This window comes from Haliaeetus albicilla, chromosome 12 (assembly GCF_947461875.1).
Source record: "Haliaeetus albicilla chromosome 12, bHalAlb1.1, whole genome shotgun sequence".
Classification (NCBI taxonomy): domain Eukaryota; kingdom Metazoa; phylum Chordata; class Aves; order Accipitriformes; family Accipitridae; genus Haliaeetus; species Haliaeetus albicilla.
The window spans coordinates 29,097,113-29,121,348 of NC_091494.1; the positions used below are offsets into that span (position 1 = coordinate 29,097,113).

Sequence of the window (24,236 nt, forward strand, 5' to 3'; positions counted from 1 at the left end):
ATCTGTCAGATGCACTTCTACAGTGGGTGCAGGTCTTAGTCCTTGAACTCCTGGCTGTTTTAACACTACTTCCAAATTACAGCTTCTTTGAAGATCAGTAGTGCAAATACTGCATCAAAGAAATAAGCTTTTGCAGTTACTTTGATTCAGTGATAAATCAACAGAGATGCCCCCAAAAAGTTAAATCTGAAATGCTCTCTGTTCAACAGTTATGTATTCAAATGTTTTTGCTTAAAACATTTGATACAGATTTTTCTTTTTTCAAAGAACATTTAATTATCTCATAACTTTGATGCCATTCAAATTCTAAGTCCAGATATTGGGACCCAAATCTCAAATTAGAGGTGAAATGGAGAGTGCTGATATTTTAAGAGGTTAATGACTTTGTTTACAGTTAGTTCCATCAGGGAATTAGAAGCTTTTATTTTCTGTTTTAACACTTTGTACGACTACTAGTTGTTAAAACCAGTATCTATAAAAGCTGAAATGACTGATAACTGGCCTTCTGACCAGTAGAAGAAGAATATCCCTGCAAAGCTGTTGCCTTTTAATATGAAATATAAGTAAAGTGGAAGAAAAAATAATTCCCAATTGGAAAATATGCAAAAACCCATAGAAGTTATAAGTGTATGCAGCAAGTATGAGTACCAAAATTTAAATACTCATGAAGGAAAAAATTCCTGATGCAAGCTGAGAAATGTGAATGGATGTTAACGTAACGTCTATGCTTCTTCTAGTTCTGCATTCTTTTTCTTTTCTACTTTTTAGTAATGTTTATGTTAATAAGTGTCTTTTAGCAGTGATAAAAGACTGGGATTGAGTGTAATGATGAAAATTTCAGCAAAACAGAAAATTGGATTAATTCTCTTTTCTGTAATACAGTATTAGTTGCCTTAAAATCCAGAGCGGAGATAGATGAGTCCTTGAAAATCGCACAATTAAGCAAACTTATTCTTAAGTAGATCCTTGTGAGTTTCTGTATCAGGTTGTTTAATTTTCTATTAATTTTCTTCAGTTTCATTAAGGGACCATAATTTTTGGTTATAACCAGTACTGAAAACCTCCTGCATATGCAAGTAGCATGACATTTACTTTCAAGCCATTTTTGTAACATTTAGCTCAAAGCCTTGGATAGTAAGAGGGGAGAAATTTTTCACAAATGTGGAGGTGATGATAAAGTTTATATTGTACACTGAGACAAACAGGTGTCTTCTGCCACTTGTGTAGTTGGTGAGTTGTGTTTCACCTTGAAAAGACTTTACACTCTAGAGAGGGTTAAATTTTAACGTAAGAGCCTGCTATCTTGATCTTGTTTCCTGGATCTCCAAATAGACACTGGGTTTCCTGTTTGGGTCACACGAGCAGATTTCTTGAAACCACACAAACGCAGACCCACACTGGTGCATGCACACACCAAGATGTTAGTTTCTTAGTATCTTTTCTATGTAATAGGTCACAGCAGAATTCTAGAAGTTTGTGTAGTCCCAGCACCCTGTTTCTTATAACACTCCTTATCCTCTAAAAAATGGTACAGAAAATCCTGTAATGAGATAGGCTGTTCACATGGGGAATTTCTTAATTCTTTGGTCTGCTTCATATATGCCCTTATGCAAGGACATTTTTTCTCTCCTGTCTGTGAGTAAGTTAAATTAGTCTGAGAAGGTCCTCAAGGCATATGAGCATATATTTTTAATTTCCCCTATCCTTGTAAATACTTTCAAATTAAAAAATGCTTTCTAGTGAGGAGCTGTAACATTGCTGTTTCATGGAGTAGTCTTGTCATGCCTGTATTAGCAAACTAATCAGAGAGAATTACTACTTACATTCTGTGCCCTTTCTTAAGTCAAACAGTTACCATATCTGCTTTTCAACAGAAAAAGTTGAAAAGTTTAGTGATTTTAGTGATCCTGGTTCTTGCAGCATCCTCAACGTATATTTTTCCCTAGTATCTATTCCACTCAAATACCACCTCTTCCCTAAGATGTTCTGTTTTTCATATAAACTTTTGTGATTCTCTTTCCTGTGTAGAAGAAGAATTCACAATCTTCAGATATATTAACCAAAGATGGAAATTCCCACATGGAGCTCCTTACTTTCTTTTCGTTAAAAGATCTCCTTGTTCTGCACTGATCAAACCATGATTTGAGTTGATCCTTCTTTAAGCAGGGAATTGAATCAGGTGACCTCTAGGGACCATCTCAACCTAAGTTATTTTGTGATTCGCAGGAGATGGGTGCTGTAGGTAGCGCATGTATGATGTAGACTCTGTTTGCATTTAGCTAACTAGAAGATATTTATTTTTATTTAGCTGAATGGTAAATTTTACTGTACTTGACTGGCATCCCCATCTCTGATAATACAGCTAGTACTACATATGTTTAGTAAAAAGAGTTTTCTAAAATATGAAGTTACTGTATTTTTAAATGGTATCCCATGCAAATCTTTAGCTTCCTGTGGAAATTTCTTTCTAGAGAAGCAAGCACCTTGGAAAACTGTAACCTATGAACTCTGGCCATTTGGGCTTTGATAATTCTCTTCTAGTGGCTCTGAGCTGGATGTCTGAGGACTCAATTCTGTCCCTGCGTGTGGTGTCCCTGAATGTTTTGGTTTTTTTCTGTTTGTTTTTTTTTATTATTATTATTTATTTGCAGTGCACAAGCATTATGACTACTGTAAGGTAGAGAAATAGTCTTGCTTTCTTTACCAGTAAATAATGTTTTCTTTTAAAAATACTGCAGTTCTCAGCCAATACCTGCTTTAGGAAGGACCAACTGCACTTTTCTTCTGAAGCAATGCTTATGATTATTGTTGACCAAAAATGGAACTTTGTATTTCTTCCCCTATGCCTTCCTCCCTAGGGATTTTGGCAATTGGTCTTATCAATGAAGCTCTGGATGAAGGGGACACCAAAAAGACTATTCAAGCCTTACAGATTCCTGCAGCAAAATTGGAGGGTGTAGCCCCAAAGGTAGCACAGCATTACCAGGATACACTGCTTCGAGCCAAGAGAGAGAAAGCACAGGTGAGTGCAATTAAATGCACCTCATGATAGCCCATTACACAGATGTAAAGGTTTTATTACTGGTTCCTGAAAGCCAGGAATCAAACTGGAAGTGGAGAGCTGGGCATTCTGCATACCATCAACTGATCTTACCCAAACAGTTTGGATCTTTCTGTACTAGAGAAAGAGGTTTGCAGCCAGACCATACGAATCTTCGCAAACTACAGAGATGTGTATAAGGATATTAAGTGCACGAGATGGCTTTCTGCAGCTAATCCCAGGTCCAGAATGAGATATGTATCTTGTTTACAGAGAAATAATATGCCTCATCTGTTTTTGCAAGGAGACCATGTTCATTCTAGGAGTTCTGGACTTCTGAATGCAAGTTTCTGCAAGCTTAAGTATTTTTTTAGTGTTCTTTGTTAAATGTAGTCATAGGCATAGTTATATATGGCAAAAAGAAAGTTTCTGAAAGCGGAAAAACCTGTTAAGTGATAAATTAGAAAAAAGAAATGAAGCAAAATACATGCTGCTAGCAAAATGCATACTGATGCCTGTTGTTCACCTGGTGACACTTTTATCGCTAATGATTTTTTGAATGGTAGTTGTCCGTCTTACTGGCTAAGGACTTTGACCTACTTGTACATAGCTGCTGCTTTCACTGACTAAATGTGAAGGTGAACATGGGAAGAGGAAGAGCAAGTCTCATCTTGCAGATTTAGGAAAGAGGATGAGAGTGCACATATGTGTACGCAACTGATTTTCAAGTAGCCTGGATGTGATACTGATTTTTTTTTTTCTCATCTATTTACGAAGTAGCAGCAGATGTCTCTGCTCTCAGTGGCTTGAGAGTGGTTTGGCTTTTTTTTTTTTTCTGCTGTGGAGCTCATTGCTCTAATACCAATGTAGAATTTTGCATAGAGACTAAGATCTAGATTGTGTTGAACACTGATTTCTTTTTATTATTAAAGGTAAACACGTGTGATGGTAATAGCTGAAAACTGTACACATTTCTGATGAAAAATCACTAAACAGCTTCCCCAATGCCCCTGAAAGGGTTAATGTTCCTCAGGAACCCATTTTGTGCTGAAGCATTTCCTCCCGCTGAGTCAGAATGAAATAATCGTCTCTTTTTAGTGTGGCTTAAGCTTGTGCCAGGCCATGCTGGTAACTTCACAGTTGGTGTGAGATTACCTTATTTAGGCATATGTTCAGTTCAGGGCTTCTCCTAGCAGTATGGCAGTAATTTCAGAAATTGAAAGATCATATTATAAAGTAACATTATGGGGAAAATAGTGACTATTTGAAGTCAACTGTTACTTACTAACTAATGATTTCTGTACCTTGGGGCTGAGAAGGATTGTAGTTCACCACAAGATGTTGTTCAGTTGATTATGTGAATGGGGAGTGCTGGATGATGCATGTTTTTCCCGTGATGAGTAGAGAGGGAGAAAAACAGTAGACCGTGTAGTATGTTACACTGTGTGTACCTTCTGGAAAGCCTGCCACAGTAAATCCATGGAAAAGCATGGGATGATTTTGGTAGTCTTTGGGTTGACTTCTGCTGGTAGAGATTACAGTAGAGGAAGTTGTTTCTTTGATTATTCTCCCTCACTTCCTGGACAGGAATTTAGCTGTTGCCGGTACTCTTGTGGGACTATCTGGGCTTTCAGGTGAAACCTTCCTGTGAAAGACATGATAGTCTCTTGAATGAAGTATCATTAAGCATGTCAGTTTCAGACCTGCCAAAACAGTGGGGAAAAATGTGGAGGGCATATAAAGAAATGTTCATTTTCACTCTGTCCTAAAGCTCCTGAACACTGTAAATAGTGGCTCTTGTGCAGTGTGATTATAATTCCATAGCAGAAGTGAATGTTTCCTGTGTTCTGTTTGTACAACGAGTTGTCAGAGGGGTGGCAGTTGTGTCTTAGCACTTCTTTCAGTAGTTACCTACAGGAAGCAACAGTGGGTGGGGAGAAGCTATGCTTGGCAACTGCTGGATCATTGTTCTTTATGTATATTTTGGGACTTGCGAAACACTTGTATCTTTCCTCTTCTCAAATTTCTTCATGTACCATTAGTTGATTGGATTTCTTCAAATCCCAGCCAAAATACAGAATACTGTGTGATCACTGCTCCTTGATGAGTAATCTGTTAAAACTAAGACTTTGAAACGTGGCTTTGACTGTTGTGCATGTACACGCAGCTACATATGTACAATGCTTTTTAGTTTGCTGGTTTGTACAGGTTTGTGAACTTTTGTGGACAGGGACAAGAACAGCCTGATGTGGCATTGATTACGTGAGAGTTTTTAGCTTCTGCACACAGACGTGAATTGGCAGCTCTTTGTTCTAAGAACTCTTTGTAGCCATGTTCTGTTGAAGGACTAACTTGTGTTTCTGGAAAGTCATGTCCTCTTAGCAAGTACTGCTTTAGGACTAACCAGTACTGAGTCCTTAGCCTTGTGTTCTCTTAGCTTATCAGAGTGATTCCCATTGACAGAATTTCTTCTTTGTTCTGTTTCCTGAGAAGAGTTCTTGACTTGGAGGAGGTATTGAGTCTGGTAATGCCATAGTAGTCTCTGCTAGTCAAAAACACACGTGATGTCCTTGTGTTGCAGTCAGTTAGAAAGACTGAAATGCTGCTTATTCCCTCTGATACAGAAAACTACTATATTGGATATTGTTGAGTACGTGTTATTTTACTTGGCAAAAATAACGAGACTTTTCTCCTTACGCTGTGTATATTTTTCTCATTATATTCTCTTCAGGACACACAGGATGAAACAGCTGTACTTTGGCTGGATGAAATTCAGGATGGGATTCATAGGGCCAATAAGGACACAGAGGAGTCCGAGAGATGTAAGTATTGTTGCACAACATTGCAATTAATCCCCATTATCAACCAAATACTTGTTACTTAAGGAAAGGTTGAGAGCTAGAAATGTCGTGTAAATGTGGCAAAGGAAATCAAATGCACTTACGTGCTTCTGGTGTAGTAATTTTTCTTTGAAGAGTGAATGTCAGATTCTTCAAATATTGAATTTCTTATCTTTTGGGGGATGTGTGAGTTTTGCATGTGACCATGTTACCTCATTGGGCAAATCTCTTTATCAAATTGTTTGTCACTTGCAACTAATTGTGTGTATCTGTGGGTGGTTGGTTAGGTGTGAGAATGTTTATGTGCACAATTTAAATGGTGTTTTCCTGTGTGCCTTACCTTTTGTTTGTGCAGCATGCTGTTCTCTTGTCTCAGTTCTATTAAGTATTTCTAGGCTACCTCGTGTCTTTTTCAAATACAGACAATAATATGCATCAGTAGTATCCACCTTTGCTCCCTAGCAGTTTGCAGGTGGACTGACCCACCCATCATTACATCCCAGTCTTTATAATGATGTCATTTCTGTCTCCAGAAACAGTGAAGTAATTACTACTCTTTGCTTAACTTGGGGTATGCGTTTTTGGCTTTTTTTGTGGGTTTTTTTTTTTTGTTGGTTTGGTTTGGTTTCTGACAGAAGCTTTCTCTTTAACAGAACATGAGGGTTTTTAAAATCTTCTGATAAATTCTAATGGCCTGTTCTCTGTATATGCTGTTTGTTTGCTGGGTACCACATGCTTCAGAGAGCTTGTTTTTATACATTTTTGAAACATAATATTGTTCTATCTGCATTTACTCTAAATCTCTAATTTTCCATTACATTCAACATTTGCACCTGTCTGCTTGTTTTGCTTGATTTGTACAGTATTAGTAAACTGATTGTTTTCTCTCTTTATAGTCACCTGATATTTTTCTTTATTCTGTTTCTTCATCTCTGGTGTGCTGATAAAGTGTCTGTCTTACCACTTCCAAAACTTCTAATTTGATGTTAGGGTGATACTTAAAGCTATCCAAAGATGCACAGTCAGTCCATTCTGATTTTTCTTTGAATAGGCAACCATACTGGAAACTGAAAAGTTTAATCTGAGTCTGGAATCTCTCTGGTGCCTTCTGAAACAGGTTGTCCAAAGACACTGTGGAATCTCTGTCCTTCGAGATTTTCCAAACTGGGTCAGACAAGACCCTGAAGCTAGCCCAGCTTTGAGAACGAGATTGGACTAGATTGCCCTCCAACATAAGCTCTTAATGAATCTGTGTATCAGATATGTGGAGTTTCTGGCACAGTTGATTCCTCATGTCCTTGCTCTGTTGGCACAGAAATGAGCTTGCTTTTATATTTGTGCCTTGTACATTTGTATTCTTTATTTGTAGATGTTTTGAAAGAGAAAAATCAACAGGTTCACAGAAAGCTCTCTAACAGAAGATGCAATGAGTTTGTCCAACTCCATGGACTAGTTCAGTTGTTTTTAGTGACATTATTTGGTCCATGAATTTCCCTGTCAACGGCCTAAAAAAAAAAAAAAAAGGAGGGGGAGTAGGGCAGAGCTTTAACTGGTCATCTTACTGTTTGTTCCCAGTAGTACCAGTGCAATTTTTTCACCATTTTCCCACCTGCTGAACATTTTGGCAAGGCAGCAGCTTGAATGCCATGCCAAGGAACATCTGGTCAAAACCAGGATTAAAATATGTGCCATTAAGCCTGAATAAGATCTTCAGGTACCCTTATCTATCCATGTACAAACAGACATTTTTGCAGTCTTACCTAGTGCTGAAAATTACTGTATTTCATGTTTGCTGTGTCAATGTGATTCTTGTGCTCTTGTGAATGTGTCTGTATTTGAGTTGCAGTTCTGGAGTAGCCCTGGAAAGACACATTGTAATTTTTCTCTTCCTCTGCCCCCTGTCTTTTCCCAGTCAGGTTTTTACATGGAGTAGTTTGTAAACAAGTCTTTTTTCACTAGGGATGAATGGTACTAGTTGTTAAAAGGACCTCTTTTAAGTTGTGACTGGCTCTGCCAGAAGAAACTGCCTTAACTAAAACGGATGTCAAGAGTAGAGCTAAAACATTCTGTGTTGTTGAGAAATAAATATTGGTGTTAAATCAGCACTATGCTGGGACTCGGGATATACAAATTATGTGCTGTCAGGTACAGTACCACATATGGTTAGATATTCTGCACTGAAGAGGCCTCTATACTGCAAGTTGTCAGATTGTTTTTTATTTCTCTTTTGTATTTATATACACTTAAATATTTCTGTATATACACACCCCCCTCAACTGTAAGTGGTGTTCATGTTGCCTTGCTCTGTTCTGTTGTTCTGTGTTTGCTTTGAGTCACTGAGCCCATGAATGCCAAGATAACCTGCTTTCTTGTGTTATCAAAGTCTCCTTAGGAATTCTGGCCATTAATGAAGCAGTAGACCATGGTGATGTTAGCCAGACCCTGAGCACCTTGCGTTCACAGGATGTTGGGCTATATGGAGTCACTCCAGAATGTGCTGAGACATACCAACGAGAGCTGTCAGAAGTCAAGAGAAGAAAAATGGCAGCAGGTAAACCTTAAGTAGCTAACTGTTAGTGAAATAAATTCAAGATTATTGCATGTGGAATTGGAACCAGAGGTAAAAAAGCTTCTGGTGAGAAGTCTTGTGTTACAGGTGGCAATTGTGGACGGTTTGTGATCTAAGGTTAAAAAACAAATAAACAAAAACCCAAAACAAAACACCAAAACCTGAATTGTAGAATGTTCTCCACTTGTAGAATGTGTTGTATTTAGGTAGTTCTCGTATGAGGTCATTAGGGACTCGGAAACATTCCTTCTCTTGCTTGGAGGAAGGAGCATCTGTATATGTGGATTTCCTAGCTGTAACATTTGTATGCGGGAAAGATAAAATACTTGTCTGTTTTTGAGACTTACACTGCAGTTTCTGCTCTTAGGGGGCAATGGCAGTGAATGGGTGAAACACTGGGTGAGAGGAGGCTATCACTATTATCATAACCTGCGGACCAAAGAGGGAGGATGGGATGAACCAGCAGAATTTGTGCAAAATGACACACAGCTGTCACGGGAGGAGATACAGGTAGGGTAGATAAAACATGCTCTTTCTCTGAAAAGTTGACATTCCTACCATTCCCATCCTTAAAGCAGCTCTAAGAGAGAACGCTTCAATGCCATAGTCATGTTAACAAGCTTAGTAACTCATTTATTTCACTGGGCATCATCAGATTGTGTGTGTTGAAACTCCCTGTCCTATTTCAGAAAAATTCATCTTGTTGATAAAAGCGTACAGGACCATGGTGTTCCTGTTTATTGAAAGGCAGCTTTGAAGTTTCTCATAAGAACAGTATGGAAAGCTGATGTAACATCATCCTGTTTCTTGTATCTCCATTCTCTTTCTGGCTCTTCTTCCCACCATAATGTTAATCCAGAGCACTATATCTGGAGTCACCGCGGCATACAACCGAGAGCAGTTGTGGCTGGCCAATGAGAACCTGATTACAAAACTTCAGGCTTGCTGTCGAGGATATCTTGTTCGCCAGGAATTCAACTCAAGAATGAATTTTTTGAAGAAACAAGTCCCAGCAATCACTTGCATTCAGGTAATGATATCCTTTAATTATGTTTGAAACTTATAGTCTGCAATTGTTTTCTATACACAAGCTTATTGACAGTTTTTGTTCAATTCAAACAGTTACAGCACACAATTGTCTTCACCTTGTTTTGCAAATTACCTAAAGGCATTTCCTTCTCCCAAAGACTTTTGGTATATTATTTTCTTTTCCATGTCATATATAATCAATAACATCTTCTCAGGTGGAATTGGAGAGAGAAAAACTTATTTGAGGAAGCTTTACCTATCACTTTATTATCAGCTTCATTGTTTTGGGAATAGGGCGATATGAATTGTGTCATATGTCTTTATGGTGATAATTCCGTGCGATGAATTACTACTGTGATTCCTCATGAATTGAAGAGAAATGACATGGTTTTCAGTATTCCTGAGTAAGATTCTTCTCCTCTTCAAATTTGACTAGGGATTTGGAGGATTGAGGACCTCAAAGAGATAGTGGGATAATTCAGCATGAGGTTGGGCACATCTACAGGAGAGCAATGAAAAAATCTTTCTCTGGTGTTGTAACTGAAATGTGTGCAAATGAAATAGATGCTTTGCACCCTATTACGACTTTATTATTTGAGCAGTATATGTGTGTTTGTTTCTGCCCAAGTAGCACATGTTCTGCCTGTATATCTGAAAAAACCCCACAACAAAACACCCCAAACCACTCCCAGCTCGTTAAAATAACGTGCTCTCCCTTTAAGTGTAGTCCAGCCCCTTGCCTAACTTCTGTTCCAAGTATTCCTAACAGTGAGTCTGCTCTGAAGGCTTATAATCTTACATCACTGTTCTCGACAGCAGCAGCATCTAACATGTGATCCTCCTGTAGAACAGTTTTGTCAACTTGACTGTTTAGCTATATCCTTGATCTCTAACTGTGCTTCAGAAGGACCAGGGTCTTCATGGGGTAATTCCAAGACTCTTGTGACTGCAGTTGGTGAAATAGTTAATGCTTCACACTGTGTATCTCCTGATAAGATAAGCATGTCTCCCTCACGTTTTACTTAGCCAAAAGGGAAGTCAGAAGCTGAGGAGCAGAAGGAAGCTCAAATTTGTAATTACTTCTCTTTAATTAGAAAAGTTACGTCAATGAGCCTATTTTCTGTTTTCAGTCCCAGTGGCGTGGCTACAAGCAGAGGAAGGCATATCAAATCCGTTTGGATTACCTGCGAGCACAAAAGGACCAAGTAGTTAAGGTAGTGAAGGCTCCCTGATGACTCTTTTGGTAAACCTTTTGGGTAGTGAACTTTGTAGGAAAGGTTTTTATCTGAGTATTTTGGTTACCCTTCTGTAGATTCAATCAATGACCAGGATGTATCAAGCCAGAAAACGTTACAGAGATCGTCTGCAGTATTTCAGAAACCACGTAAGAGGCTATCTTGTTAAATTAATTCAGTACCTGACTTTTGTACTCTTTCCAGAATGAGGTCAAGTGCTTATCTTTTCCTTTTTTTTTAATCCTAGATCAATGATGTTATAAAAATTCAAGCCTTTATCCGAGCAAACAAAGCACGAGAAGACTACAAAACCCTCAGTAAGTATTGCCAAGAGAATAAAACTGATGTGCCTCGAATCTCTATTTGCAAGGGATGTTGCTAGTGTGATCTATAACATCAAGGCAGTTTTGAAGAGTGAGTGGGATGAAGTTGGTAGGGCAGTGCAGAGAGTAGGTAGTTCTTGAGGCTGAAGGAAAACTTGATTCCAGCTGTTCTTGCTGCTGAAAAACAGAACCGTAGCTTTGCAGTTAACTTTGGTGGTGTGGACTACCCTAGGCTGATAATGACTTCGTTCTTTACTGTTTGCTTCTCTCATGATTTACTCAAAACAAGAAATTCAAAATGTCAGAAGCTGTTAGACATGGTGGTGCTAATTTTATTCTGGCTACTCCTTGATGTGCTGTTTAAACATAGATAAGGCATATATTTACCTCTTGTTTCCCATCCCCTGTTTTCTTGCTTATTTTTAGTTAATGCTGAAAACCCACCTATGGCTGTGGTTCGGAAATTTGTCCACTTGCTCGATCAGAGTGACCAAGATTTTCAGGAGGAGCTTGAGTTAATGAAACTGCGTGAGGAAGTTGTAACCTTGATCCGATCCAATCAGCAACTGGAAAATGACCTCAATCTTATGGACATCAAAATTGGGCTGCTAGTGAAAAACAAAATTACATTGCAGGTAGGCAGTGTGCTGATGGGAGACCAACTACAGATTGAACTGAGCCCAGCGGTAGTTAACATGGAGAGTTCCTTGCCTTGGATGTTACTTGCTCAGGCCCAGTGGAAAACATTGCCCCAGACTTGCAGATTTTACTCCCAGTATGTTCTTACTCCATTCCACTAATTTAGTACGTATCTTTAGAGAGAAAACTGTAGGAGGAGAAGAAACAAGAGCTGAAGCTAAAAAAGACAAACACCAGACTATCTTGAGCTAATGAATGTGACAGATTGTGTGTTTGAAGGCTTTGAGAACTCTGGTTTGCTCTGTTTCGCTTGGAGCGAGGGGGGTGATTTCAGAGGCAGGAGACACTTATGCCACTTGGTGTTTGTTCGTTAAAGGAGGCCCCCTCTATCCCTTGGCTGACATGATTACTTTCACAAAAAAACCCTCTTGCTGATACAGCATTGCCTTTTCTTCCAGCTGAAGTTCTGGTCAACTTTTCATTTGGTCCTGGATGGCATGACACTAGGCTCTTCCCAGTGTAAAAACTCAATTGGTGTAGTGAAATTAATCTCGGAAGGAGGCTTGCAGTTTTTAGGCTGGTGCCTGCAGTGAAAAGTGCCATTGCTGTCACAGTATGCTGAGGTAGCAAGCTAGCTGAGTATGAAACAGGATTTTCAGGTTTTAAGCCCAATTTAAAAAGCAAAACAATTTTAAGCATCTTCAGGTTGCTGCCAGCTCTGGTAGTAATTGCTGTCAAGAGTCACTAACCCTTCTAGGCTTTTGGACAAATGCAGGAAGTCGGGCACAAAGCAGAACATGTACTTTCAGTCAGAGAAATTGCTGCCATAGCAAGTAATGCTTCACTTTAATTGTCCCAGGCATATCTTGACCTTGCCTTTCCACATACAAGAGAAGTGAGCTCTCAGATGCAACTATTTTCCAATACCGCTAGTTATAAAATACTTAAGAGTGAAATCTGTCCCTATTCTTTCTTTCCAGGATGTCGTTTCTCATAGCAAAAAACTTACCAAGAAGAACAAAGAACAGCTCTCTGACATGATGATGCTGAACAAACAAAGAGGAGGTTTGAAAGCTTTGAGCAAAGAGAAGAGAGAAAAGCTGGAAGCCTATCAGCATCTGTTCTACTTACTTCAGGTAAGCAGCTTCTAACACTGCTCAGTAACCTCTTGTCATAGAGGCTTATATGTGTTGGCCTATTCTTTGCTTATGCACTGTAGTTTTGAGCCACCATAGTTCTTAGCAACACTGGCCTCTGTGGACATGCACACTAAGTAATTTTTCTTGTTGTTGTAGACTAACCCAACCTACTTGGCCAAGCTGATTTTTCAGATGCCTCAAAACAAATCCACAAAGTTCATGGATTCTGTCATCTTCACACTGTATAACTATGCATCCAATCAAAGAGAGGAATACCTGTTGTTGCGGCTTTTCCAAACAGCATTGCAGGAAGAGATCAAGTATGTGGTAGCGTACAGCACGTTCTTGCTGTTGAATCAGTTTTGACAGTTTCTCGAATTGAGGCAGTTTTCATGTTATGTCTCATGCTTATATGCAGATAATGTTAACTTGTCCCTTCATTGTCCTCTTCCCATTTCATATCTGTTCTTAATGTAGTCTATAAAGGAAGAGTCAAGTATGTCCATTGAGGACGAGGGCTTTTTACTTCAGTCAAGATTTCACTGCTCAACATGGCAGCTACTTTTAATCTGATGTAAAGTCATCCTAAAATTCAGCCTAATCTCACTTGTCCAGTGTCTGGTTATAAACACCTCCAACAAACAGCAAACTCGGGCTTTACAAGCCAAGGAGAGAACTAACACTAAGCTCTCTGGATTTCCAAAAGCTGCTGAGGAGGCTGAAATAGAGAGGCTTTATTGTTTGACACTTCTATTTACTGTCAAGTGTTAGGGACTCTGTCTGTCCTCAGGCATGTTTTGTTTGATCCGTTGGGCTTTAGGAGCTCAGTGTTACATGACTTCAGTTCTTTACAATGCAGAGCTACACAACTTGCTGTGAAGAAGAATGTGTAATAAAAATCTTTGAGGAACTACTCAAAAAGCATTCTGAAGAATGCTTGAAAAGCATGAAGATGGTATATGCCCTGAAACAAATAACAACTCCTAAAAGAGATTTTTTTCCCCTTAAATTCATGCTTGGAATAGTAGTCTAAGGAAATGTAGATGCTTCATTCTCTACTGTTGTATTTCACATAGTGGTATACTAAAATTGGCTTGTTTTCTTATTTTAAACACTGGAAGAAACCTACTGTTCTTTTTCTTCTCTACATAAAACATGCTCTGTTTCCTTTGTATTTTTGAATTGTGCTCTCAAATAGAATGTATGTTTGCATGGCAAGTTGCGTTGGAATACCCAAACAGAGGTCATAAGTTTCTTGCCTCATCTGTCTTGAAGTGTTCCAGTATTGTTCTTATACAGTGTTGTAGTTTATTGCTGTATTGAGATTTTTAGTACAAATCCATCATCTGTTTTGTGAGGGTGATGCTCTATAACAGTTTTTTTTATGCTGAGAAATGTATCTAAAGCTGACAAAATTATGTGTACCTCATATTTCATATAGATTCTTTCTTCTTTAGATCAAAAGTAGACCAAATACATGAAATTGTGACTGGGAATCCTACTGTTATTAAAATGGTGGTAAGTTTCAACCGTGGTGCCCGTGGTCAGAATGCCCTGAGGCAGATCCTGGCACCAGTTGTGAAGGAAATCATCGATGACAAATCACTCAATATCAAAACCGATCCAGTGGACATTTACAAGTCTTGGGTTAACCAGATGGAGTCTCAAACTGGTGAGGCCAGGTATGGGAACTGTTACTACTGTGTTTTTCTAAACATTGCTTGGCTGCTTTGCACTGCTGGATTAATCATTCCAAACTATCCTTGGCTTCACTGCATGCATCTGTCCAAATGATACCAGCTTTTCCATCTCCTCAAGATGGCTTTTGTCTGAGAGATCTAGAGATCATGTTCTGGTGATGGTGCTGAGGGTATTGAAAGGGAATCTCATTAGGAGGTGCAAGAAGAAATGCTCTTTGGTGTTTGCCTATGTGGACTTGATAAGTAGCTATGAGATGCCCTCTAACCTAAAAGAAATCATGGTAAGAAAAAGTATTTGGGAATTGGTTCCGTGTCAGTCTCTGTTAGTGTCATATATAGCCTGTGCAAACTTAAGTACTATCTGCAACTCAACAAAACCTATTTTGCTGGAGGAGAAGCATGACATTGCAGTTCTTTTAGTCGTAACATCTTTCTAATATCAGCCACTGATGACAATTGGATTGTGCTAGATGGTTTTGTCATTCTGCTTTCTTTTTCTTCCAATGCATGTGATTTGCTAGAAATTGAGGTTTCTATTGTGTTCTATTGAGTTGTTTTGTTTTTTTTTTTTTTAACATACTTAAAAAAAAAACCAAACCAAGCCATACAGATGAGTGAGTTTTCCCATTCAAAGCAATGTCCAGTCATATATCTTGCCATATGCCTGGTTCAAAATTCTGGACGTGTTAAAAATGCAGGTGAAGACGTGTGTTCAGTTCCTTCTCTTTACATGAGATTTAGGAGATGCTTTTATGAATTATCCTCTTCATCTGTCTGTCTTCACTGGAATACTATGCAGTAGTTTCAGCTGATGGAGAAAATATAACTATTCGTTTGGTACTGCTTCCTGCCAATAGCACATTATAGCAATTTTATGGATGCTATTCTAGCTTCTGGCTTTTGTCCAAGCTTTTATTATCTTGATGTTCAAATGTGTAGCTTGCTTTTTCACCAATTTATTTGCAGCCTGAATTACCACTACATGTCATAGATGGCATTTTTTGCCTAGTGTGCAAGCTGTAAAAAAAGATACAGTTTTGAGTTAACTGGGCCTTTTCTCACAGTGGCCATTGTAAGGGAGAGTAGAGAAAGTAAAATAAGAAGACTTCAGCTTTTCCAGTGCCTAAAATGTTAATTGAAGGCAATGCACAGCTCTTGGCAGCCAAGTGAATATAATTGTTTCCATGTCGAGCTAGAAATTCTTGAAATATGCTAGCTTGAGGAATATTCACCTTCACATGTTTGACTTTTTCAAATAGCAAACTGCCATACGATGTTACACCTGAACAAGCTCTAAATCACGAAGAGGTGAGGACGCGCCTGGATGCCTCAATCAGAAACATGAGGACAGTGACAGACAAGTTCCTGTCTGCCATTGTTAGTTCAGTGGACAAAATCCCGTGAGTCTGGTGTACCACAGTATTATCCCTGGGAAGTTGTTGGTGGGTTTATGCTTGCAGCAGTCTTATTTGCCCTTTTCTTTCTCTTGAAGTTATGGAATGCGTTTCATTGCCAAGGTACTAAAAGACTCCTTGCATGAGAAGTTCCCTGATGCTGGTGAGGATGAGCTTCTGAAGGTGAGGATCTAAACACCTTTGTGAATAATTGTCAGCCAAACTGGCTGTGGCAAGCACATCTCATTCTTCTCCTTTGTTGGCTGTATGTGTGGAGAGGAGTGCATATAAACCTATATAAAGCTTACTTATTTACTTCTACAGATAGAAAATGTTTCACATTGGACTTTTGATTGTTAGCTTCATATACATCATATGATGTAATACATTGTTCAGAAGGAGGTATCCTGTTGCTTCTGCTTTGCTTTTAATATCTTGGGCAGTCGGTCTTTTAGGTTTCTTGACTTGGGGTACTGTTGCTCCTAGAAAGTAAACCTTGGTTTTGCTGGTATGATCACAGCCAGCTGCTCCTTTCTTGAAGAGACAGTGTCAAGTTAAAAAGTCTGTATGCAAAATTCTGTTATTCCTAATTCCCCTATCTGTAATGCTCTAGGATATTTTGACAGTGGCATGTAGAGAGTCACTTTGCGTAATGTCTAGTCAGTTTTGTATTTTACATTTCAGTAGGTTTGGAGAACTAAAAGGATCCTAATAGTAAGCACTCTCAGATGAGTCTAGCTTTCGGGTTTTGATTGAAATTTCTTTGTTTTTATGGATTTTGGTAATTGTGAAGGCCTTTATGTCCACGACTGCTTTGTTTGTTAATAAAACAGAGTTTGGATCTTGGAATACTTGACAATGTCTCTTAAAACTTCTCTGCCTCTGCTTCATTACAAAATAATTAACAATCTGAATGCTGTTTTCTTCTCTCTTCTAGTTCTGTGCTTTCCCATTCTGAGACATCGATTCTTTCTATGCAGGTGAATCAATTTCTTCCATCTGTAAATTTAGGTGGACAACTGTACTTTTTGTTAATCCTTGTGGAAACAATGTAACTGTCCACATGACTGCATAGATTTTTTTTTTTTTTAATTTTTTTTTTTTAGCATCCAAAGCTACCCATGTAGTATACTGTTCTTCTCCCCCTGCAAGTTTGGAAGTTATTGATACAGTTTCTTTCACAGATGTTTTCTTTTTACTGCTACTAAAAAGCTTTGACTGTTGTCATCCCATGACATAATCTGTGAGAGTACGGCAGGGGCTTGCATGAAACAGTTGTCAAAAACATGACCTCACTGAAAGCAATTAGTAATTTCTGGGGCTGCTCAGCAACGGCTAGATTTTTTTTCTCTCTGTTTTCAGTTGTTTGTTCAGACCCCGATCTCTTCCATGCATTTAAGTCATGTGGCAAGCAGGCAAAGCCAAGATTCAGTGAGCTGACCCTCTGCATATTTCTGTGAACCACCAGAAAATGCTAGAGCATGTGGTGTGAGAATTATTGCTTTACATAAGCATGTTGGGTTAATTCCTTTTCATTGCTGGAATTGTTTTTGGCAAAATATCAAATACAGGTTAGAATTATATCTGTGAACATATGGATAATGTGACACCTTTATTTTTGGTTCCTTGAAGTTTATTGCTGCTCACATTTGACTAGGTAAATTGGATTTTGAAGCATCAAATGCCATTCGTCTTCTGTACTTCTGATTTTCTTACCTCTGGATTAAATGGCTTCTCAGTTACTCTTGCTAACTGAGGGTCTGTGCCTGAAATGTTGCTGGCTTATCAAAGAATTAGTCTGAAAGAGAAAAGGGCTTTGGAGAAGGAATGGAAAGTAGTTTCCTCAGTTTAGCTCCTTGGTGTGTCATGCTTCCTCACCATTTTTGCTTTGTCAGAGATGGCAGCCGATTCTGCACGCTTCTCTTAAGAATTAGCTCTTGTTCCATATTGAAACTGCACTACCGGGTTCCTCTGTACCATGATTGTTCTGCCCTCTGTTAGACTAACTCAGTTACTTTTAATTCTCCTGATAGATTGTTTCATGCTGATACAAGTAGTCCATTGGTAACTTGTAATATCTCCTGTCTGTACATTTTTATAAATTGAAGTTTTAAATCTTTATGCATAGGAATATCTGCTGCTGTATTGTCCTGTGACTAGTAATGCTCAGTCTTCCCTCTTTGTGTTGACCATCCTATTGTGTCTTAATGATATTTTTTTTTTTAAATTATTTTTACACTGTAGATTCTTTGGGATAGTGTGTGCTTGTATACAGCAGCACAGCAGAACCTTTAGCTTGGAAGGGCCCACTGGCTTACAAGAAAAGAATTTATCAAAGCACAGTCAGGGTAGTTTCAGTAAAATTCAGTTGGGTCCTATACCACTGTTTCTTGATGTGTTTCTTCTCTACTCAACTTTTTGCAGATTGTTGGCAACTTACTGTATTATCGCTACATGAATCCAGCCATTGTCGCACCAGATGCATTTGACATCATTGATCTTTCAGCTGGAGGTCAGCTGACCACGGATCAACGCAGAAACCTTGGTTCCATTGCAAAGATGTTGCAGCATGCTGCGTCCAATAAGATGTTCATGGGAGACAATGCACACCTAAGCATCATTAATGAATACCTGTCGCAGTCATACCAGAAATTCAGGTAGAAGACCTTAGCTAATTAAGTTGGGAATTTTGGCAGAGGGTAACATTGCAAGTAAAAAGGGATAATAATAAATTTTAAATATGATAAACTCTATCTCTGTCAAATATGCTGCCTGTTGAAAATAAGAGATTGGACTCCAGACTGCCATAAGCATCATTGACAATGGCACATAAAACGTGTACCTGGAATTTATGAACAATACATTGTATGTTAATGAGATTGTGAAGTCAAGTATTTAGACTTGGGAGTTTCCAGAATAAAGGTTGCTTTTGCACATGTTTATTCTGATACTTTGGATGTGGACAACTAGAATGGACATACATTCTTCTCTCTGATATGAACACTGGCTCTCCATGAAAAGCCAGTGGTGTTCAGGAATAAAGCAGGTTGGCATTTAGCTGTTCATATATTTGAAGTAGGCCTTTGTTCAAGAATTGTGATATTAACACCTTTCCTGTTTTGGAAGAAAGAAAACCAGAGATTGCTGGGAGCAAGGGGTGTTACTGCAGTGGAGGCAGGAGGACGTGTGAACAGGTCACTGGAGGCATAGACCAGTCCTGTGAATGCTGAAAATAAGCCTGTGTCATCATGGCCAATGTCAATACCAATGTCAATAACTGCCTTTACTAGATGACTTCTGATGTGTTAAACTAAAGCTGACAAACTGTAGGGTGCCATAATGTACCATAGTTTAAAGAAAAGAAACTATGCTTGGGATCGTCATGGGGAGTTAATGCTCTTGATGCATCACGTGACTCTGAGTCATACTGATTCTTCTTTTCTCCTCCTTTTTTTCTGCAGACGTTTTTTTCAGGCTGCCTGTGAGGTTCCTGAATTGCAGGATAAATTTAATATTGATGAATATTCTGACTTGGTGACTCTCACTAAACCAGTTATTTATATTTCTATTGGTGAAATCATCAATACACACACTGTAAGTATACATCAGTCACAGTTGCTCAGTTGCACAGTGTTTACAAAGAAAATTCTGCTGCTGGCTGAAACACAAAGTTACCAAATACAAGGCTGAAAGCTGTCTTTTGAGTATAGTGTGCAAGAGCTCGTTGGTTTATAGGATTAAGTAATTTGTTTGTTGTGGCTTCTCTAAGTTTCTTTTAAAAGTATTTGCGAATGTGATAATGGCATAGCTTTGAATGTTGATGTTGCTGCTTTGGAGTTCAGTGAAATAAGATCTTTTTCTAAAAGATACCAGCTTAAAGTAATGTAATTTTACTGTCTAGAAAAGGATGTACGATTAACGACATAAATGTTCTTTCTGTTCATCTAGTTGCTCTTAGACCATCAAGATGCAATTGCTCCTGAGCACAATGATCCAATTCACGAGCTGCTGGACGATCTCGGAGAGGTTCCTACAATTGAGTCCTTAATAGGTGGTCTAGTTTATTGTACTTAAGAAATATGTGATATTACCTTAAATGATTTGAAGTGCAATAAAGAAACTATCTAAGGAATCCTCACAGGTCATTTAGGAGGATGTGCTCTAAAAAACAGCAACAGATTTCTTCCAGTGTATTCTCTCAGACTGCAGAATTTGTTACCCTGAAAAAACCAGTAGTTCCTTCTCTTCTTCCCACTCACCTCACTCCAGAAGTTTCTAGAAGGCAGGCGGTATTTTGACACGTTTTCTTTGTTCCATTGTGCTGGAGCCATTTCTGGGGGCAAGGGGTGGGGAGGGGTTGTCCGTTCCAGCTTGTTTGCAAAGATCTGTCTTCTGTTCTGGAGATCTGTATGCGTTCCTTTCAGAGTCTATTAAACGATGTGTGTCCCTATAAGGATCTTTGGCAATTGGACAAACAACTTTTTTCCCTCCTTTAGAGTTTTTTCTATACATTAAGGATTTAATCCTCTTTCTTCTGGCTGGGGGAGGAAGGAACTGACTTTACTCGAAAGTTTTCTAAAAACCTGAGCCACGGTTCAATGCTGTTGTAATGAAAGTTCAGACACAATTAGAGCAAGAAAATCTCCTTTTGACGGGATAGCTTACTTTGTTTAACAGAAGATTACAAGCTCAGTTGCCAGAAAGGGCTTCGCTCTTAGCTTGCAAAATTCATTCTAATGAGGACACGGACATAGAGTCATGGTCATATTTTTATTTAAAAAGTATTTTTTGCAGGTCAGCTACTCTTCTTAGTAAAGAGTGAGATGCTGAGATACAGTGTGGAATACACATACATCTTTAAGGCATATGAACTAGTGATTTTGTGGTGCCTTTCAATTTTATGAAGAAAACATCTGTAACATACTCAAGATGTTTTTTTAAAAGCTGTTTTTGGCTTTTGAAGGGTCCTTTTGACTGTATAGGAAACAGTGTAGTTTTTCTGTGGTCTGTTACATAGGGAAAAATTAAAAAGCTGTAGCAGTCAAGAACGTAAAGAATAGGATTTAATCTATAAACTCTTTCTGCTTGGCAGGGGAAGGGTCTGGCAATATTAATGACCCCAACAGGGAAATGCTAGCAAAGACTGAGGTTTCTCTCACACTCACTAATAAATTTGACGTTCCTGGTGATGAGAATGCAGAGATGGATGCAAGGACGATTCTCTTGAAGTAAGTAGGGGGTAACTGCCTGGTATGTTCCTGAAGAGAACAAGGAACTGAATTTTCACAGTTAATCTGCATGTGAAAATAAGATAATCAAAGTAATTTAAACAAATGTGGGACTGTTACTCCAAATGCACTGAGCTTGTAGCCGTGTCCTTTCAATGCTGCGGCTGTTAAATGTGTTCCTGTTAGTTCTTTGTCACTGTTGAATTTGTCATTCTTTAAAAGTCTATCTTGGATGGTTCTGGAGGGGAAAACTGCCAGAAAAGAAAACTTTCCAGATGTGAGCAAGTGTGACAGCAGCAGTTGAATTTGCCTGCATGTGAATAATTTGTAAAGATCATCTTAAATAATCTGTAGTATACATCACAATTGAGTTTTAACTCTGAAGTCTATTAATGTAAAATTTAGGTGAATCAGTATTTGTGTTGCCTGTATGGAAATTTTAAGGGTAACTAAATGTCTAGAATATGTGAATAAGGCTTTGTTGCTAAGCTTGCTAGCTCCTGCAGAATTAGTTTCTTTACACAGCCTTTGAGAGGATTATGTCTGTATTCTGTTAGTGAAGCAGGAGACAATGGTAATTTACGATACTCTCCCTGTAGCTTTCCCCTGTCTGTGGGAAATATTTCCTTAGGGTACTTTGGTGTTGCTGCTCTCCTCTTTTGGTTTATGATGCGGTCTCCTTCTCTCTGCACTTGCTGTCCCCCAAACCTGACTCTTAATAGATGAAGACAGCCTTTTTGGGAAATAGAAGTGTTATTAGCCTAATGGAAAGAGAGCAACCAACTGTCAGGGATTTCGTTATTGCCAGACTCTTTATTCTGGAGGACTTAAAACTGGCCAAGAGTCAATATTAGTACTAAGCAAATCCCTCTTGCTGAGATGTATAGAGCAGCTACCTGACATTCAGATGCATATTTACCCGCCCTGATGCATTCCTGCTCAGATACTAGGTAGTTTAACTGAGAATTCTTCAGATTAGCTTATACTTGGCCTAGATGGACCAGTGATGTCCCAGAAAAAAATCTTGTCTCCAAAAATAACTTTAAATTAACTGGGCTTCTCGAAAGATACATCAGTATTTCCCTACCTGCCAGAAGAAGGTGATATTGATTTCAAAAGTAAATCTTTACCAGATGTGCTGGTAGTCATCTAAATTGTGGATGATGAGGAAGTTGTGCATGTGATGCACTTTGTGCAATGCCAGAAATAATTCCAGCCTGACTGCGAAGTACTGAAGGTGCTATTTGATTTCATTCTGTGGCTCAAGGACAGAATTGCCTCAGAGTGGGCACTACTGCGATTAAGTCACAGCTGAGATCAAGGAATGACCCTGTCTGTCACCAGACTGGAGTCAGGGATCTGTTTTGGCTCAGTTACCATACACATAAGAAAATAGTCCTGTGGAGTTTTCTGATACCTGTTACAAAGCACCGAAGTGCATTTACGGATGGATAATGTTATAGACTCTTTCTGGCTGCAAAAACTCGCTGTTGCTGCTACCTGCTTTACCTTTCACCTTGGAATTGCAGCTTCTGTGGTCCATGTGGCAGGACTGGGGCTGCCTTAGAATGTATGGGGTAATGTCCCTGCTGTTTGAGGGTTACTGGGGAGCAAATTCTATGTACTACGTAGATGAACCTTTCAGGGAACCAGTTTCTGATAACATACTGTCAAAAAAGTAAAGTCCTTCTCAGGGTTCTGGTCTGGTCTAGCTATGACTACCTAAGCATGCATCCAGTTATAATCTGACCTTAGGTAAATCAGTAACATTGGTATTATTGCAAAACAGAACAGTACTGAAGGTCCTTCAGTTTAAAAGTTTTTTTCTCCCATTCTCCTTGATTTCTTTGCAGCACAAAACGTTTAATTGTTGATGTAATACGCTTCCAACCAGGGGAGACGCTGACTGAAATCTTGGAAACTCCAGCTACCTCAGAGCAAGTACGAAGTTATTTATCTGCATTCTTTTTAGAGTAGGAAATTGTCATCTAGATGTATATGGGTATACATGGGAATCTGCATTTATGTATTGCAGTGAAGCTGTCTCCACTGATTTTGGAGCAGTGTGTAACAATAATAAGGAGGGAATGTAATGGAAATAAATTGTATGTGTGAATCTTACTCCTCTGGTAGTTGCTAGAAACTATTTTTCTAGAAGACCATTTTAATTAGCAGGTAGGCTTCTGCTGGTTCCCATACATGGAATGTGTTCATCAAACATGGATTTATTGGAGTCAGTGTGGGAATGACAAAGCAAAACTTTTTATCCTATATTATGCCAGACAATCTGTTTCTGGTTCTTTGTCACCTTAAGATTGATCTGCTTAAGAACTTGTAATTTTTTGTTTTCTTTTTCTAGGAAGCAGAGCATCAAAGAGCTATGCAGAAACGGGCCATTCGTGATGCTAAAACTCCTGATAAGATGAAAAAAACTGTGTCTGTAAAGGAAGGTTGCAACTTAAATCTTCAAGGAAAAAAAGATAAAATCAAGACAGGCCTGAAGAAGTTGACAGAACTGGGGACAGTGAATGCAAAAAATAAATACCAGGAACTAATTAATGACATCGCGAAGGTATGCCAATCAGTGGTTTCCTAGTAGTCGTAGTGGAGTTTTCCCACAGTTTGCAGCATTGTGAAACTGGCGTGAGTTTTCAGGAGGAGTAAGTTTTGTAGTAGCTAATTTACAGACACAAAGCCTACCTTTTGCCACAGCATTTCCACCTCTTGGCATTTGGGAAGTCCTTTATTTTTATAGGACGTTTCTGTTTTCTCAAATGACTCTGTTGCCAGAATTTCAGGCACTTTAAGGAAAGGTGTTATAGCTTGTAAGGGAAGTCCTGATGTGTGATCTTTTTTTTCTGCTCCTTTTTACTAATTTAAGTAGCACCTCTACAAACTTATTCACATGAGGAAGTTTTGCCCATAACTTAAAGACATCCTAACTATTATTTTTATTTAAATGTACCCATTCAAGAATACCTGAATGATAAAGGGGGGAGCTGAGAAAAACTTGTGTCATGGTTTAACCCCAGCCAGCAACTGAGCACCATGCAGCTGCTTGCTCACTCCCCACCTCCCAGTGGGATGGGGGAGAGAATTG

General features: G+C 38.8%; 1 protein-coding gene across 3 annotated transcripts in view; it reads left to right on the top strand.

The window, feature by feature from the left end:
• Positions 1-24,236, top strand: part of IQGAP1 (IQ motif containing GTPase activating protein 1) — a 76,410-nt gene that overhangs the window by 44,638 nt on the left and 7,536 nt on the right. For all 3 annotated transcript variants that reach the window (XM_069798830.1, XM_069798828.1, XM_069798829.1), the window contains 20 exons: positions 2,859-3,022; positions 5,772-5,862; positions 8,264-8,431; positions 8,817-8,959; positions 9,309-9,479; positions 10,609-10,692; positions 10,791-10,862; positions 10,961-11,030; positions 11,463-11,671; positions 12,656-12,811; positions 12,971-13,134; positions 14,272-14,496; positions 15,774-15,914; positions 16,007-16,091; positions 18,333-18,565; positions 19,370-19,502; positions 19,857-19,959; positions 21,001-21,136; positions 22,990-23,077; positions 23,496-23,708. In XM_069798830.1, coding sequence (XP_069654931.1) covers positions 2,859-3,022; positions 5,772-5,862; positions 8,264-8,431; positions 8,817-8,959; positions 9,309-9,479; positions 10,609-10,692; positions 10,791-10,862; positions 10,961-11,030; positions 11,463-11,671; positions 12,656-12,811; positions 12,971-13,134; positions 14,272-14,496; positions 15,774-15,914; positions 16,007-16,091; positions 18,333-18,565; positions 19,370-19,502; positions 19,857-19,959; positions 21,001-21,136; positions 22,990-23,077; positions 23,496-23,708 — 2,849 coding nt within the window. The remainder of the gene's footprint in view (positions 1-2,858; positions 3,023-5,771; positions 5,863-8,263; positions 8,432-8,816; positions 8,960-9,308; positions 9,480-10,608; positions 10,693-10,790; positions 10,863-10,960; positions 11,031-11,462; positions 11,672-12,655; positions 12,812-12,970; positions 13,135-14,271; positions 14,497-15,773; positions 15,915-16,006; positions 16,092-18,332; positions 18,566-19,369; positions 19,503-19,856; positions 19,960-21,000; positions 21,137-22,989; positions 23,078-23,495; positions 23,709-24,236) is intronic.